This window comes from Strongylocentrotus purpuratus, unplaced genomic scaffold, assembly GCF_000002235.5.
Source record: "Strongylocentrotus purpuratus isolate Spur 01 unplaced genomic scaffold, Spur_5.0 spur5_scaffold_6, whole genome shotgun sequence".
Taxonomy (NCBI): Eukaryota; Metazoa; Echinodermata; class Echinoidea; order Camarodonta; family Strongylocentrotidae; genus Strongylocentrotus; species Strongylocentrotus purpuratus.
The window spans coordinates 27,202,311-27,219,018 of record NW_022145612.1 but is presented as its reverse complement, the minus strand read 5'-3'; the positions used below and the strand labels follow the sequence as shown (position 1 = coordinate 27,219,018).

The window sequence follows — 16,708 nt, the reverse complement described above, 5'->3', positions numbered from 1 at the left end:
TCGTAAGGTTCTCCTCTCCCCGTTAGCGCCCTTAATCGCTTGCCAACTCTTTTGAATGGCATAGAGGATGGGATTAATGAATTCCTTGTCTAACGAGGAAATTGAATAAAGTTTATAATATTTGTGTCCAAGTAAATGAATTGCACTATGTTTAAGGTCACTGAGTTAGCAGGTGTCATCTTTTTTTTCCTTCATTGCAATGTAATTTAATGAACACTCGTGTTATTACAATAAAGGACAACAAGCTACTTCGTTGTATCCTTTCAGAAACAATACAATAGACATGATTATTCAAGGTTGTACATTCGATCCTTTAACATCACTCACAAGTCCAGTAAACCGACTCCAAACCGACCGATGGTCGACAAAACAGGCGATCCGTCATTATTTTGCTTGGGCGAAAAATTGTGTCTAAAAGGTATAAGATTATGGTTGGGGTTCCAATTGAGTTTGAGGCTATACGGTTGAGGTTAATGTAATTTGGTATAGTGTTTGATCCAGGGTTGAAGCTAAAATTCAGGAAATTGACCGTGGAACATTGGTGCTGGAGCATGTGTCGCACATCCACAAATGTTAGCCATTCTTGATAGAGTCATTTTGTTCTTTTTGTTGCCGGTCTGTTGTCGGTCTGTTATTGGTCTGTGGTCGGTCAGGCGTTAGTTTCATCGGAGTGACTGAGATACAGTGATGTATTATTATGACCTACCCATGTATCAGGTATGGAGATAGTCAGTGGATTCGGAAGACTGCTGCCATCTTGCATCAGTAAGGAAGAAGGGAACGTGATTTGATCCGAGTTGTCCACTATCTTCGTTGTATTCGCCGAGAAGAAGGAGCACAGTGTCATGTCGACGTCACTGTAATAGATACACATGTACAAACACATATGAGCTTTTTAAGTAATGCCAAATGACACGAGGCGTCATTTCAATTGCATTATAACCTATGATGATTACATACCATAAAGGAGTGGTCTTGCTTACGAAACGCGCACCCCCCCTCCCTTCCCAACACATTTTTCACGTCCCTTGCCGTCTTCATTTTTCCGCGATTAGGGTTTAGGATGACCGTTCCCACCCCCTAGATTTGCACTCGATTATACATAATTATATTACATTCATTAGGAGACAATGTGATTTTTTCTTCTTGATAGGCTAATACTAAGTATAGATATAGTTATGTAACCGGAAGTTACACCCGTTCATAATTATGTAATATTCATGGAGCATCAAAATACTTTCAAAATAGACCGCAGCCACACCAATGAGACTAACATCAGACCGACTACAGACTGAACGAATATTTACATTATCCACAATGGCCCAAACTTGGTCGGTTAGAAATTAGTCTAGAGGTGTGACTGAGATTTCATCAAGATTGTATGGGGGAGAGAATATGGAGAGCCATGACAATGGGCCTCTGAAAGGAGTACACCCTTGCGCTTAATTGCCACAACCATCTCTCTCATTACGCTATGATCTTACCTCCCCGGACGAGAGACGCAGATCTCGAACCTGTTATCACACTTGTCTCTGCATACCCCTGATGCACCGGCATCGCAGCAGTCCCCTCCACTCAGTCGGCTGGTGGGATTATGATAACTCAAGAGTGACAACTGAATCATGGTCACCCCTGCTACCATTGAGAGACTCTGTGAGAGGAGAAATGAGAGAAATGGACATGGTGAACAGAAATCATGAGACTTAATTCTTTGATAAATGAACAATTTTCCCATAAAACAAACATGTTTTCAAGAAAACGAAAGAAAGAGAGATAAAGAGAAACTGTATATATGCGCATGATATTATGCTGAAGTTCAAGAAGCACTGTACGAGAGAGAAAAGACTACGGTTTTTTTTTTTAGTTTTTTACTTTTTAAATCCCTAGTAAATGGTCTATTGCTATTGACACAGTAACCATGGTTATATCTTTTGTGGTCAAAGAATTTGCCCGAAAGAGTGATAACTTTATATATTATTACAGACGGTTTTTTTTGTTTTAATCCCTGATTTTATACAACGTATTCTTACAGATGGCTCAACGGTGGCTAATAGTTTACCTAAAGGCCGACAAATGAGGCTTTCGCGGTGCGGCTTGTTCTCTGATGATCAAACGATTGACAGCATTTCAGTCGCAATTGTTTTTTTTTTTTTTTTTTTTGTTGTTAATACCAGTTTGCGTTTTTTATCAATCTGCGGTACAAATCTATATTGGAAGATAACCGATGATGAATTGACCACATGACTTGTTAACTTTTCGTGGCTGACTCAGGGACAGGGGGTGTGCCTATAACCCCTAGAAAATGCGTATCTGGTATACTCTAGTACAACAACGTAGGCCCTTATTTGTGCCCCCTCCCCCCTTTCCGGCAGCACCTTAGATCCCCAAAAGGCACGTGTTTTTTGTTTTATCCGTATGTCGCAGATTTTACTGAATTTTTCTACCCCTCCCCCAGGAATTCTGGATGAACTTCACTGCGGCATTGTTTTATCTTCAACGTGATGTGTCACATTGTGATGAATCGTCTCACCGTCTACCCATGGTCTATATCATGTAAACGTAGACGTGTGAATATTGATTTTCTCCATATGTTGAACTATGTTATATTGATACTATGTTGTAAATATGTTTGGACTCCCATACCCCAAAAGGGGGTCGATAGAGTGAACATTGTTATCAATTAAATTTTTTACAGTTTCACAGTTGCTTTGTCCTTCGTTCATGTTGCTTCAGTGTCGATTTTCTGATTTATTTTTTGTAGTCACATTGTACTAGTATTTATTTCTTTTTCTTTGGTGATTTCTTCTTTCGTTTCAGAGGTATTCTTCCTTTAGTGGTCAAAGTTTTCGAGGGAGACTCAGGTGACAGAGATGAGTCATCCTCACCACTTTCGCTCTGTTGGTCATCGCTGACTGTTTCTTGCGCGTGCTTGATTTCATCGCGAGTCTTGCTTTGCGGTTTCGCGTAATGGATCGCTCCATCTGATGCGTAGGTGGAAGATGATTCAATGCGTGAGGCCGATCGTGTTCTTCTGGGTGATCGCAGATCCAAGACTTCGGCCGAGGCCGAGTCAGCATTGCCATTCTTCGCTGGCTACAATAATGCTGATATTGCTTTGAACACATTCGGAAAGAAAATGTTTGACTCAAAACCACTGTTTTTGTGAAGCCTTACATGACATGTAGTTTTTCGTAAATGTACATGACTATATTGTACAAAAATCGAATGTCAAGCACTGTTTAAAAATGCAAGATCATCAGAACGCTAAAGATTGAAGCAAAAGATTCCGTTGCCAGCGCCTCGAGATGAATCCGTGAATATGTAACCTTCCTGTATACCATATCACAGCAGTAAGCTGACTTCTGATTAAATTGTAGATCTACCTGAGATATGAAAGCAGTTTATATCTCACAGAAATCATGTCCGAATTGCGTAAGACGTCAATGTAATGTACAACTGACAAAGCTATTGCAATTGCCTAACGTTTACTTTTCGAAATTTTTTGCGATCGTGCGTGTTATAGTTTAACCTAACTCTATAGAGTTAATAATGATACCATACTGATAGCATGGACTTAATATGGATGGACATTTAACGTGATTCTTTCTTTGATCCAATCATAGTCGCCGCCTTCTGATTACGTGCATCTTAATGAGAACATTCAGCTGTTTTAACAATAACGACTGCGTAAGCATTTTCGGTCATTGACATTGACAAAGGAGCAGTTTCCCTCTCTTGGGTTTCGTTTGGATGGTGTGCTCTGTAAGAGTGTGTCTTAAATAAAAGCATCCTCAATGGGGAGCAGCAAAGTTGAAAAGCAGACGATATTGGTGATATGAAATGTATTATTACTGATTTGCAAACTTTCGCACACACCTATGACTTTATAAAACAATTAGAAGGCCATGATCTGTATCAGCCCTGTGCGTTGTAACTCTGGAATATTATGAGGAAATAGGGGGAAACGGGATTTTAAATCACAACCAAAAAATCCAAAAATAACCTCTATCTGGTAATATCAACATGTTTTTCCAAAAAAAATGCATGTACAGTACACGGAACAACAATTTCAGATTATAAGCCAGAACTGCACATCTATTTTCCTCACCAACCTCGCAGAAACGACCTTGGAAATTCTCAGTACAGGTGCACTGAAAGTCATTGAGTTGATCTTGGCAAGTGCCGCCGTTCTGACATTCTACACTGGTACAGTTGTTATGGTTGTTTTCACACAGAGTACCTGAAATAGAATCATTGGAAACAAGAAATAGGTGAAATGGCAATGCAAAATACATCAACTACTCCTTACAACTCCGATAGTCCTTTCCATTATTTTTTTAATGTGGGAACATTACAATGACGTGATCATGCATGTCAGGTTATCAGGGACAATTTAATTTTCAAGTATTTGATGTAATCCGAACATTATTTTCATTCTAAAATTAGGCAATATCATGGGTATTGAAATTGCCCCGTGAGTTGATGTCTTGAAATTCTTTCCTTGTGTGATATGAGGAGGATTCGATCGTTGAGGTTTACCTGAACGGATGTAGAAGCAGTAATCCTGCTATCAACATTCTTAAATTGCCCTTTTCCTCATCGTGTTAATACTTTTTGAATAATTTTAGCCCCTCCAGGTTATTCTACTCTTGAAACAATGAAAGTAAATATAAAAAAAGATAAATAAGATACCACTTACCAAAGGTCCCTGGAATACATTCGCAACGGTAACTGTTTACAAGGTCGATGCATGCACCTCCTTGCTGGCACGGGGATGATGCACATTCAGCTATGTCCTATAGAAGATATGAAGAGAAAGAAATAGTGAGAGCGAGCGAGAGAGAGGGAGATCATAATATTAAACGAGTTTACCACTTTCATTAATTAACGACAAAAAAAATACTAAAGTTTGAAACATAATGTTTCTGTAGTCATTGTTACCATGTATTTTTCACATTTTTCATATTCGTTTTTATACATATCATACCAATGTTTTTAAAACAAAATATTCATATACCAATATGAATGACGTTTCCTGATAGATACATGTACAATTACAAACGTCATGTATATCCCTGATTAAAAGCAGATTCAAATGTTCATCAACTTGTTGCCATGTCTGATATTGAAACATAGGCTATACATGTAAATTTCGATTCCTAATGATACCAATGATTATTTTCTTACCTCGTCACACTCTATGCCGCCCCAACCTGGTACACAGAGCTTCTTACCCGTGAATGGTTCACAGGTGTATGTAGCACTATCCGTACAGTAGACATGGCACCGAGGGCCAAAGTACCCATCCCCACAGTAGACTCTCATTCCTGTCTTCAACCTGTTCAAAAACATAGTATTACGGTTAAAAGTTGGAATTAAACCCGGACATCTGGGACGGCATTGTATTTATTAAAAAGATTAATGTGTTGCCAAAAGCCATATTGTTAAATATATAATGCTTTGTTGATTCAGCATGGAATATATGAATAAAAGCAACCCATAAAGCTGTGCGATGTCGGGGCCCGAACCCACAACCTTCCCATCTCCAATCGAGTGTTCAAACCACTCTATTACAAATCAAATGTTATTAATGGGTCAAAATACTGCATGGTTTAAACTATCACGTGCGGGATTTTACTTTATTTTATAGAAAGCTTTCATCAAATTTATTTTTTTAACATTTTCTTTATAATTCCTATTCATTCATCTCACATCAGCCGTTTCTTGATGCATTGCTCGCATAAGTTGATGGTAATAATCATCCCTTTTGTTCCATTTTTTAATAGAGAGAAACAAAAAATGCAGGAAGAAGGAAGGAGTAATTCGAAAGGAGGACACCTTACTTTCCATCGCCTGTTCCAGACAGCGTGGGTCTCCATTGGACAGTGTACGCAAGGTTGGGGTCTGGGTAATAATTGATATTTTTCGTCAAAATATCCACTTCTTGCTCACCCACTACGTCGACGTCCCAGACGCGCACCTTGAATCGAACACCTCCCTGAGATAAACACACATACAACATTGGCATATTATATGTAAATTATCTTTTGATGTAAGGCATCCATATGCACATAACTTACGAAGTACACACTCAGGACAGGCTGCATTTAAACCTACCTTACACAAACACAACAAATAACTGTTGGAGATTGAAATTTATTTTCTTTCTTTTTCTGTAATTTAAAAAAGGTCCAGCTGCTTAATCAAACTTCTGCACGAGAAGAAACGGAGGCATAGAAAATGGTCAATGCGGTCAACGGTCCATCCCATCTACCACTGTAAAGTGTATTTGAAAGTCAGATGAAAGTGTTTTTTTTTCAAGATCGCCCTCAAATGAGATGTTTTGCACTTTCGTCTTCATGAAATTTATTTGAATGTAATACACCTCGTAAACGTTCGTCGCATCTTTGTTATATAGTTCGTATATTCTACATCATTACGCCTGGCCTTTTGAGCACACTTACACTAATCGAATTAACTAATCCAGGAGATGCAATTTGTGATAAGACCACGGAACACAAATTCTATAATTCAACGTGCATATCATTAACGAGATTGCTTTAGTGTCTTGCAAAATGTACACTTCTACCCAAGATTACTGTCTGTCTTTGTAATAATAATCAAATGACGTTCACAGAGTAGACATCACGTGATCATTAAGCTGTAGGCATTGGGCTGGCAAGACATGAGCTCAGTTTACAATTTGATGGCATATGCACATGGAAAATGAGGCTGTATCGGGGCATACTTGAGCATAGCGTCTCTTGGGACGATTTCGCAGCATCGATTTCTTTCAAAAATAATGCAAAATATCGACATGAAAAAAATATTACAATTTTGAATAGAGGTTTAGAATTTCAAAAATAAGAGCACATGAGGTCTTTACTTTCATTGCTTCCAATAGATCATATTTTGACAAAGGAAATTGGCAACAACAAATTTGTTCACGTGACGATGTCATTTGAGGAAAATTACTAACAGTATGTTTATGACGGTAGGGTTCACATGACTTTTCAAGTACTTCATTACAAAAGCTCCTCAATAACAAGCTCTTTCCGTTCTCTCTCTGTATAAAAAAAATATGACTTATGTTGCATATGATATATTTTTAATCCTCCGTCCTAATTCTGTTTGAAATCAGAAGCTAGCTAGGTGCTGCGTACCCTGCGGACCTAAAGGTTTCTCACTAGCAACAGCACATCAGGTCTGAAAGACGCAGCGTTACATGCTGGGTCTATGTCATTGTCCTTTCGTTAGCTTCTCCTCTCCCCGTCAGCGCCCTTAATCGCTTGCCAACTCTTTTGAATGGCATAGAGGATGGGATTAATGAATTCCTTGTCTAACGAGGAAATTGAATAAAGTTTATAATATTTGTGTCCAAGTAAAATGACTTGCACTATGTTTAAGGTCACTGAGTTAGCAGGTGTCATCTTTTTTTCCTTCATTGCAATGTAATTTAATGAACACTCGTGTTATTACAATAAAGGACAAGCTACTTCGTTGTATCCTTTCAGAAACAATACAATAGACATGATTATTCATGGTTGTACATTCGATCCTTTAACATCACTCACAAGTCCAGTAAACCGACTCCAAACCGACTGATGGTCGACAAAACATGTGATCCGTCATCATTTTACTTGGGCGAACAATTACGTTTAAAAGGTATATGGTTACGGTTAGGGTTCCAATCGGGTTTGAGGGTTTACGTTTAGGGTTAGTGTAAGGTATAGTGTTTAGTCCAGGGTTGAAGCTAAACATTCAGTGAATAGGAAATTGACCGCGCAACAATAATTGCTGGAGCATGTGTCGCACATCCACAAAGGTTGGCCATTCTTGATAGATTCTTTTTTTCTGTTGTCGGTCCGGTTATCGGTCTGTTGTCGGTCTGTTGTCGGTCAGGCGTAAGCTTCATCGGAGTGACTGAGATACAGCGATGTATTATGACCTACCCATGCATCAGGTATGGAGATAGTCAATGGATTCGGAAGACTGCTGCCATCTTGCATCAGTAAGGAAGTAGGAAACGTGATTTCATCCGAGTTGTCCACTAGCTTCGTCGTATTCGCCGAGAAGAAAGAGCACAATGTCATGTCGACGTCACTGTAATAGATAAACATGAAAACACAAACACATATGAGATTTGTAAGTAATAGCAAATGACGCAAGGCGACATTTTGATTGCATTATAACCTATGCTTTATTATACACCATAATAAAGGAGTGGTCTTGCTTACGAAACGCGCACCCCCCCCCCCCTTTAAAATGCAATTTTCCCTTCCCCTGCCGTCTCCAATCCTCCACGATTAGGGTTTAGGGTGACCTTCCCCATCCCCACGATTCGCCTTCGATTATTCAAATATTACATTATTTAGGACAATGTGATTTTGTTTTCTTCCTCATAGGCTAGTACTGAGTAGAGACATAGTTAGGTCATTGGAAGTTACACCCGTTCATACTTAAAATTCCTGGAGCACCAAAATATTTCCAAATTTTTCTTCAGCCACACAAATGAGACTGAAATCAGACCGACTACAGACCGAACGAATATTTACATCATCCACAATGGCCCAACCCTGGTCGGGTGCCCTTGACCTCAATATTTTAAAGTGACTATCGTCTCATTTCTTTGGTAATATATTAATTTGCTTGCTGTATTTGCTATTTTAGCTAGTTTTGCTTGTTTCACGTTGTATATCATCTTATGTCAAGGCTTTCTTGCCCACCTATTATTACCGTTACGTCTTTTACCATTACAACCACTTCAACCAAATGTTAGTTTTATTTATGGGAACCTATAATCTACAAGCTGAGCTTTTTAATAGGTTCCTCACATTTCACTCTGTATAACCTTCTTTCATTACAATTAATTTCGACGTCTTTTCAAAGAATTAATTATATAAAGTGACACTTTTAGTATATTTCATATTATGTTCTAATTTTGTCAATTATGTAAATTCTTGTTTTTGTGAAATGTGAAACAAATAAACTTGACTTGACTTGACTAGTTTAGTGGTGTGACTGAGGCATCAAAAAGATTGTATGGGGGAGAAAATATGAAGATCCATGCCAATGGACCTCTGAGAGGAGCACATCCTTGCGCTTAATTGTCACAACCATCTCCCCCATCAATACGCTATGATCATTCTTACCTCCCCGAACGAGAGACGCAAATCTCGAACCTGTTATCACACTTGTCTCTGCATCCCCCTGATGCACCGGCATCGCAGCAGTCCCCTCCACTCAGTCGGCTGGCGGGATTATGATAACTCAAGAGTGACAACTGAATCATGGTCACTCCTGCTACCATTGAGAGACTCTGTGAGAGGAGAAAAGAGAGAAATGGACATGGTAAACAGAAATCATGAGACTTAATTCTTTGATAATTGAACAATTTCCCCATTAAACAAACAAGTTTTCAGGAAAAAACATGAGAAAGAGAGATAAAGAGAAACTGTGCAATACGCTCAACTTCAAGAAGCACTGTGCGAGATATAAAAAAAACTCCAGGTTTTCTTTTTAAATTTGTACTTATTAAATCCCTAATAAATGGTCTATTGCTTTCCACACAGTAACCATGGTCATATATTTTGTGATCAAGGAATTTTCCCGAAAAAGTGATAACTTTATATATTATATTACCGACAATTTTGTTTCTTCAATCCTGATCTTATACAACTTATTCTTACAGATGGCTCAACGGTGGCTAATGGTTTAACTAAAGGCCGACAAATGAGACTTTCGCGGTGCGGCTTGTTCTCTGATGATCTGACGATTGACAGCATTTCAGTCGCAATTGTTTTTGTTTTTGTTTTTGTTTTTTTGTTAATACCAGTTTGCGTTTTTTATCAATCTGCGGTACAAATCTATATTGGAAGATAACCGATGATGAATTGACCACATGACTTGTTAACTTTTCGTGGCTGACTCAGGGACACGGGGTGTGCATATAACCCCTGGCAAATGTGTATGTGGTATACCCTCAGGGGCGTAAATCCCGGGGGGGGGTGGGGGGCTGCATCCCCCTGGCTTGAAGTAGGGGGGAATGGCCTGTACAAACATCCCCCCCCCCCTGATATTACAAAAAAAAGAGAGAAAAAAAAGGAAGAAGAAGATGAAGAAAAAAAATGTGATTGTTTCAATTTTAGCATAATGCATGAGAAATGAGTTATCTTTTTAAATGTATGTATAACTGTATAGCCTACACGTATACAGTATGTCACGATCATTAAGAGTAGTTGCGCGACGTGCGCGAACAAGCACTTCATAAACTTCAGAATAATGTTTCGTTATTTTGCAAGGTATTGTTATATCCCAGACGTAAAGTGCGCCAGCGCGCGAGCGCTTAAAAAGTGCAATCATGTACAGTAGATGCCCGGCTCCCCCCCCCCCCCCACTTAGTGTTATTTAGGGTACGCGTATGCTCGTTCCCTCCTTTTGAAAGCACCCCCCCCCCCCCCCCACCCTATCTCAGGACTGCCAACATTTCTGAATCCCCCTTTCGCCGGCTTTTCGCTGGCTTTTCCTGCCTTGGAGATTCCCCCCTCGAAATCCGGAACACTGCTAAATGTACCACCGCCCCCCCCCCCCAATTTCAGGTGAGCTCTAGTCGATCGAGGGGGACTGGGGGCCAATGCTTTTACTTTTCAAAATGAAATAGTTCTGAATGAGCTTTCAAAGCTAGCAGGAATTTCAAGAATTTGATCCCGGGATTTGATCAATTTTCTCTGATATTCAGAATATTTTATAATCCCCTTTTTACATTTTTCAGGAGTCCAAAGAGAGAGAGAAAAAAAAACACCCCCTTTTTAAAGAAATTAAGAGTCGAGAACGGTACAATGAATCGTCTTCTTTCTCTAATTATTTAATGAAACGTAATTATATCGCCGATCATCCCCCCACTCCTCGGTACGGATTTACGCCCCTGGTGTCAAGTATGCTAAGTAAACAGCCTCCCCACTTCTCAGTATTATATTGATTTGTGTATCAAGGATGGAAATTGAACATGTGTGTAAACTGGTAATATTTGGTTGGGCTTTGTTCATGCGTGATTGCATCATTACATTCCATTGGAATCTTTCAGATTCTGACACCGTAGTAATGATTTGTCTTTCCAGACTTCGGTGATCATTACACTCCATCCTATAGTAGGGCTTTTGGATTTGTTTTGGTCTAGTGGTTAAGTGTTCTTGCAAGCGTAACACACTTACACCTGAATTTATAGGAATAAATTAGGATAACGTAGACTAATTTCATTATAATGAACGAACAGAAACACGGAAATTAACAGTGGAACAGACGCCGACCGTTCTGTTATAATTGTAACGGAGATAATTGGCTGACTATAAATGCGAAGGTGCAATATATCTCAATACAGAGGGTCCTCGGCTCAAAATCAAGTGCGTTCTAAAACATTTTGTATCCAGACACTGATACTTGTTACTTTTTAATCCCAAACGATATTGTCAAAAAGAATCTAAAGATCCCTTTGCTTGCTTTCCTGCAAAAGATTATATTAAGCTAATCACTCAGAATCGCCTGTTGTACATGAATGACGACAAGCTGACTTGTTTTCCCTTATTCAACGTCCTATTCGAGGGAAAGAGATTGTACCACTGTTTTCTAAGTGCTTACTCACTATGATAGCTTTCGTCAACTTAAATGTTCAAACTTAACATCGAGTCTTTCCGTCGCTGCAACTACACTCTACCAGGTCTAACAGTGACCTATACAGTCCCGGCAAAAAAAAAACCTAACTATAAAATGACCTTCATTATAGTATAAGTATCATCATTTTTGAAAACTGATATATCAACTTTGGTAACTATATATATCCTTATTTTAGGTGCACCTTCCATTCACATACCGTCATCCACCCAATTACATCCTCACTTAGCTTGAGGCTTCTTATCTTTGATTGGTGTTTCCTACAATTTCCTAGACACGTCTTCATCGCCTTATTAAGCTATTAAGATATATGTATTTCTAAAAGAAGAGGGGTCATTGACACCGTCGAGTTAATATTGTAATTAGTTCGAGGAAGTTCTATCCATTAAAGAGGTTCTGAAAGGCATAATGAAGAAATAATTTTCGTGGTAAACGGTCCGCAAAGTTCTGAAGACACATTTCTTAATAACCTTTCATTGAACTGAATATACGGAACATTTAAATTCACTCTCTTCCTTTTATTATTTCCCTCCTTTTCTTTCTGTTCCTCTTTAGAATAGACTTTTGGGCTGTATTCAAGTTTGCCATGAAAAAGTAAAAAGAAGTTCAACTCATTTCGTACGATTCAATCTCAAGACCGTGAGGCCCGACCTTGAACATTCCATTCTAAAACTTCCTCTTCTCTCTTCTCATTCTTCTTCTGACTCCCATTCTTTACCTTCTCTTCCTATTTCTCTTTTTTCTTACACATGACACTGTGTCAAAATGATTTTGAGGAACATAAACAATACAAGCTATGCTTTTTATTAAGTTCCTTTTTTTCACATGTAACTTCGAAATTATCTAATGTAAATGCAATACAAACTTATGTTGTGTAAATGTCTTTATTGTTCATGAATATCAATTTTATTAATATGCTATAAGTTTTGTTAATGAATTGTTTTTCATATGAAAATAAAAGAAACTAAACTTAAGTGAAGATATGTGAAGGCTTGTTTCATAGGAAAATTTAAAAAAAATGTTACTGGATTTACATAGACCAGTCTACATTGAGTGCTCTCTACGGCTACCTGAATACATTCTGCCCTGACTGCCCATGTGCGGAGATTCGTTCTTTTCTGGTTTGGTATAAATTCATTTGAATCGTTGGTTTAACTGCCTCTTATTACGGATACAACAATCCTTCCTGGGATGGGTTTGACGAAATATTTTTTTTTCCATCCACAAACTATGACAAGATGAAAGTCATGACGTTTCAACCTTGAGCGTATGGACAAGGAATGAACCCAAGAGAACAAACATCTCCCAGGTTATGAAAATGACAACGTAAACATTTACATAGCACTAACCAAGGAGAAAAAGTTATCACTAGAAATTCTTGACAATGATCGTTATCTAGGTAATGAAAATATGCGCTTCACGGCACGCTACACCTTGTCGTCTCTACAAAGTTACCTTATAAGAACAACACTTCGAGTCCAGTTTGACGAACTTGATCATGAATTTATTAGACATAAATGGTGTTTTTTGCTGCAAAATAAAGAATAATTAATTACTCACCACACAGGACAAGGCTATTCTAAACAAGAGCTCCATATTTCCGTCTTTGTTTGAAGCAGTGAAGACAATGGAGAGAGTATGAATCCAATATTAAAAACCGCAGTGTACTTTGACAGACCTCTCTTCTTCGGTCTGCTAGTGCGCATCAGTAATTAATACCAATGTTCCGTCTCCTTATGATCTCCGAAAAATGCCGAACGTGTGAGTGAGTCGTACGTTCTCCACCTTCTACCGGACGCGTTAGCTAGCACCGACTAATTTGGCACCCTTTGTCTCTTTGCGCTAATACTTCCAGCTCCTCCGGAGGAAAGCACCGTAGTCGTCGATTCAAAAGCACCCGCACACATCGCTCTGATATGAGGAAAAGTCAAGTTCTTGCTAGATATAATTAGTGGGTCTGACGTCATCGCGCATGATGAGCGTGCGTAGAAATGCAATGTAGATACAAAATAATATTGAGCAAAAAAAGCGTCATTGATCCATTGGTTGAGTTGCAACACAGATGTTCCCGTTGCACGCCACAAAATTCAGGAAAAGTTCGTTTGTGGGAGAGTATTTAGGCAGCAGTGAGTTGCCATGGTTACCATGAACGGGTCGTCAAGGAAATAGACTGAACCATCTTTTCACGATGATCATGTGATATTTCCTCCTCGTATTAGTATGGATAAGTTGTAATATCTGTTTCAAATCGTCTCTTATTTTCCCTCTCTCTGTCAAGATTTAGAATTCTTAAAAACAAACCAAGTAATGTAGATTTACTGGAAAATTGAAATGATTCCTTATATACTTTTGCGATTGTTTACAATGTTGATGTAATCGTGCTGATGTGTATACCTTTGTGTATGTTCTACCCATGGATTAAAATAAGATCAATTTCTACATTCATTTAACCATAATATGCAAATTATGATACGTCTATATATGACACACATGAATAGCGTACATGTATAATGTAATGACGGGGAAAAAAGAAGGTATACAAATGTGTTTTTGTTTAATTTTGCTCGAACGCTTTTTCAATACCAAGATAAGCAACGAGTAAACATATTTTAAAGCTTCAAATCATGGCTTTTGCGTTTTGTTTTTAAACGAAATAGCCGTCTTGACTGTCTTTTTCAAATTGTTCGAAATAATCGTCGTTTATTTAACTTGAACAAAATTCTTCCTTCGGATGAATTTTACAACCTGCTTACACTTTCGTTTTACACAGGCCGTTCACTGTATTACAAAGTTTGTCAAACTAAAAAATCATTGATTTTTAGATAGCTTACCTACTCTATTCTATTTTGTTGATAACTGACAAGTACTTCATCTTAAAATTAATTTGTTTTATTATTTATAGATTAGCGTGTCAATCATAGGGCGGAGACGTTTACACTCCCCCCCCCCCCCAAACAAAATATGTCGTTTTATGTCCTTGTTTTAATCTTCATTACTTACCTCACTATAGTACACTAATAATAGAGTGTGCATCTCATTGCAGGAAAACGTGATTAACTACTTCAAATTGTCTAATTAAACATGCCTCTAGAACGTTGTTCCATTGCCATGGTACACTGCAGGCGCGTACGCACGGGGGGGGGGGGTGGGGTTGAACCCCCCTTAAGTATTTGTATGTGTGTATTTTGGAGGAAAACCCCACCCCCCCCCCCTTGGGTAATTTTTTTTTGTCCTCTTACCCCCCCCCCCCCCCCCCCCCCCCCGCTTATTCAGCGGCTGGCTGAGTCGTTGCGATTTTTTTGGGACCAAAAAAAAAAGTGTCCTCTTACCCCCCCCCCGCTTATTCAGGTGCTGGCTGAGTCGTTGCGAAATTTTCGGCCCGATTTTAAAATGTTAAACCGCCCCCCCCCCCCCCTTGAAAAAAATCCTGCGTACGCGCCTGGTACACTGTATCGACACGCCACGTGGCTGTTCGATGCTTTATGAAAGGTTTTAAAAAAGGTTTCGTGACCTCTATGCAATCAAACTTGACGTATGCATGCATGTTCGTTGTTGTCGCTGTTGGTGTTTGATTATCGGTTGTTTTTGTGTTGTTCGTACTTTCCTTGGCAGTGCTAAGGTAAATGCATTTACTTAATAGTCTTACTAAATAATCACATTTGTATATTTTTACTTACTAACGTCTAGTGCAATTGCCCCGAACTTTAAAAAAAAAAAAACTATGAGTATTCAAAACAAAATTATCATAAAAATTTGCTAGCCTAAGGGTTTCCTGCGTTAATCTTGTATAGTTACCGTGACCTTGTCTGGTCTGTCACTAAAGGAAATTGATAAAGCAAAGGCCTGGGTACCCGGGACATTCTCCTCGTTATACCTAGCTGTTTACAGGAAACCCCCAAACTAATCAAACGAACTTCAACTTATGCACTTCTTTCATCAGCAAACATCATAAGAGTACAAATTATCCGATAAAAGGTTCTTTCACGCGACCAAGAACAAGCGTTTTCCATTTTTTCATTTTTTAGTTTCGTTTTTACATACCCCCACCCCTTCAATGTGATTCTACAATCTTACTACCGGAAGTCATAGTATAGCTTGGTTATAAGGCTTGGTTGCGTCTACCTGAATTGAAGGATCTATATTGTTTCCTCTCTTAGTCGTGATTGATGAGCAGATGTAGTAGCATACTAACAAAGGACGGTGTCTTACTACTTCCTACGTTAAAGGGTAGTCTGTCTTTGAAATATATAACTATAATGTGACATAATGTTCTACAGATCAGGTTATTTCAGTTTGGAGCACTGAGCCTATTTCATATTTGACCAAAAAATAGAAGGAATACAAAAGTAATTCAAGAGGGAAAAAAAGTCCTACATCTTTTCTTCTTCTTTTCCCCCCTTTTAATTGTGATTATTTAAACATAACCCGATACTCAATAGACTGCTCTTATTTATAACAGGGAATCTACATTGTACAGCTTAGCTTTTTACTAGATTCCCTCATATTTCACCACATATATTTGTCCAATTTCTAATACCATGCAATTATTGTATTTATATCTCCGTACGTTAATTCGACTGTATTTTTTTACTTTCATTGCCTGATATTATCTTGTTTAAAGCCCATTGAAGGAACAATTCTTGTCATTCTAATTGTGTATTACTTTTGATTTATGTCATGAATGTGAAAGTGAAATATGAACTAAACTAAGAAACTGGAATCATGTTACAAACTTCACCATACTTTATACCAGGCAAGAAATTGGTATCTGGTTAATGTGTGAACGTTGTGCAAATCGTCAGGTCCTTATATTCTGCCTGAAAATAGTTGATGTCGTAATTTATATTCTGTCCAAAAAGAGCAGATAGCCTATGATCATTGTACACCTTGTATCGATTAATTGAAGATGATTTATAAGGCTATTTTCTGATGAAAAAAACAAAAACGTGCGTTGTATTTAGGGCCCAGTCTCTGATTTCTGAATTGTGCTTGTAAATTGGGGCAGACGTGTTATTTCATCGTACAATATCAAAGGACGAAG

General features: G+C 38.4%; 1 protein-coding gene across 1 annotated transcript in view; it reads right to left on the bottom strand.

Annotated features, from left to right (window-relative positions):
- The window catches only part of LOC100889133 (neurogenic locus notch homolog protein 1), a 34,421-nt gene extending 20,826 nt beyond the window's left edge, over nt 1-13,595 (bottom strand). Inside the window, exons 1-9 of the mRNA XM_030972285.1 lie at nt 13,228-13,595; nt 9,153-9,319; nt 7,953-8,103; nt 5,844-5,998; nt 5,188-5,338; nt 4,700-4,796; nt 4,113-4,240; nt 1,485-1,651; nt 707-857 (exon numbers count right to left, since the gene is read on the bottom strand). Coding sequence (XP_030828145.1) covers nt 707-857; nt 1,485-1,651; nt 4,113-4,240; nt 4,700-4,796; nt 5,188-5,338; nt 5,844-5,998; nt 7,953-8,103; nt 9,153-9,319; nt 13,228-13,263 — 1,203 coding nt within the window. The 5' untranslated portion in view covers nt 13,264-13,595. The remainder of the gene's footprint in view (nt 1-706; nt 858-1,484; nt 1,652-4,112; nt 4,241-4,699; nt 4,797-5,187; nt 5,339-5,843; nt 5,999-7,952; nt 8,104-9,152; nt 9,320-13,227) is intronic.
- Nucleotides 13,596-16,708: the final 3,113 nt, after the last annotated feature.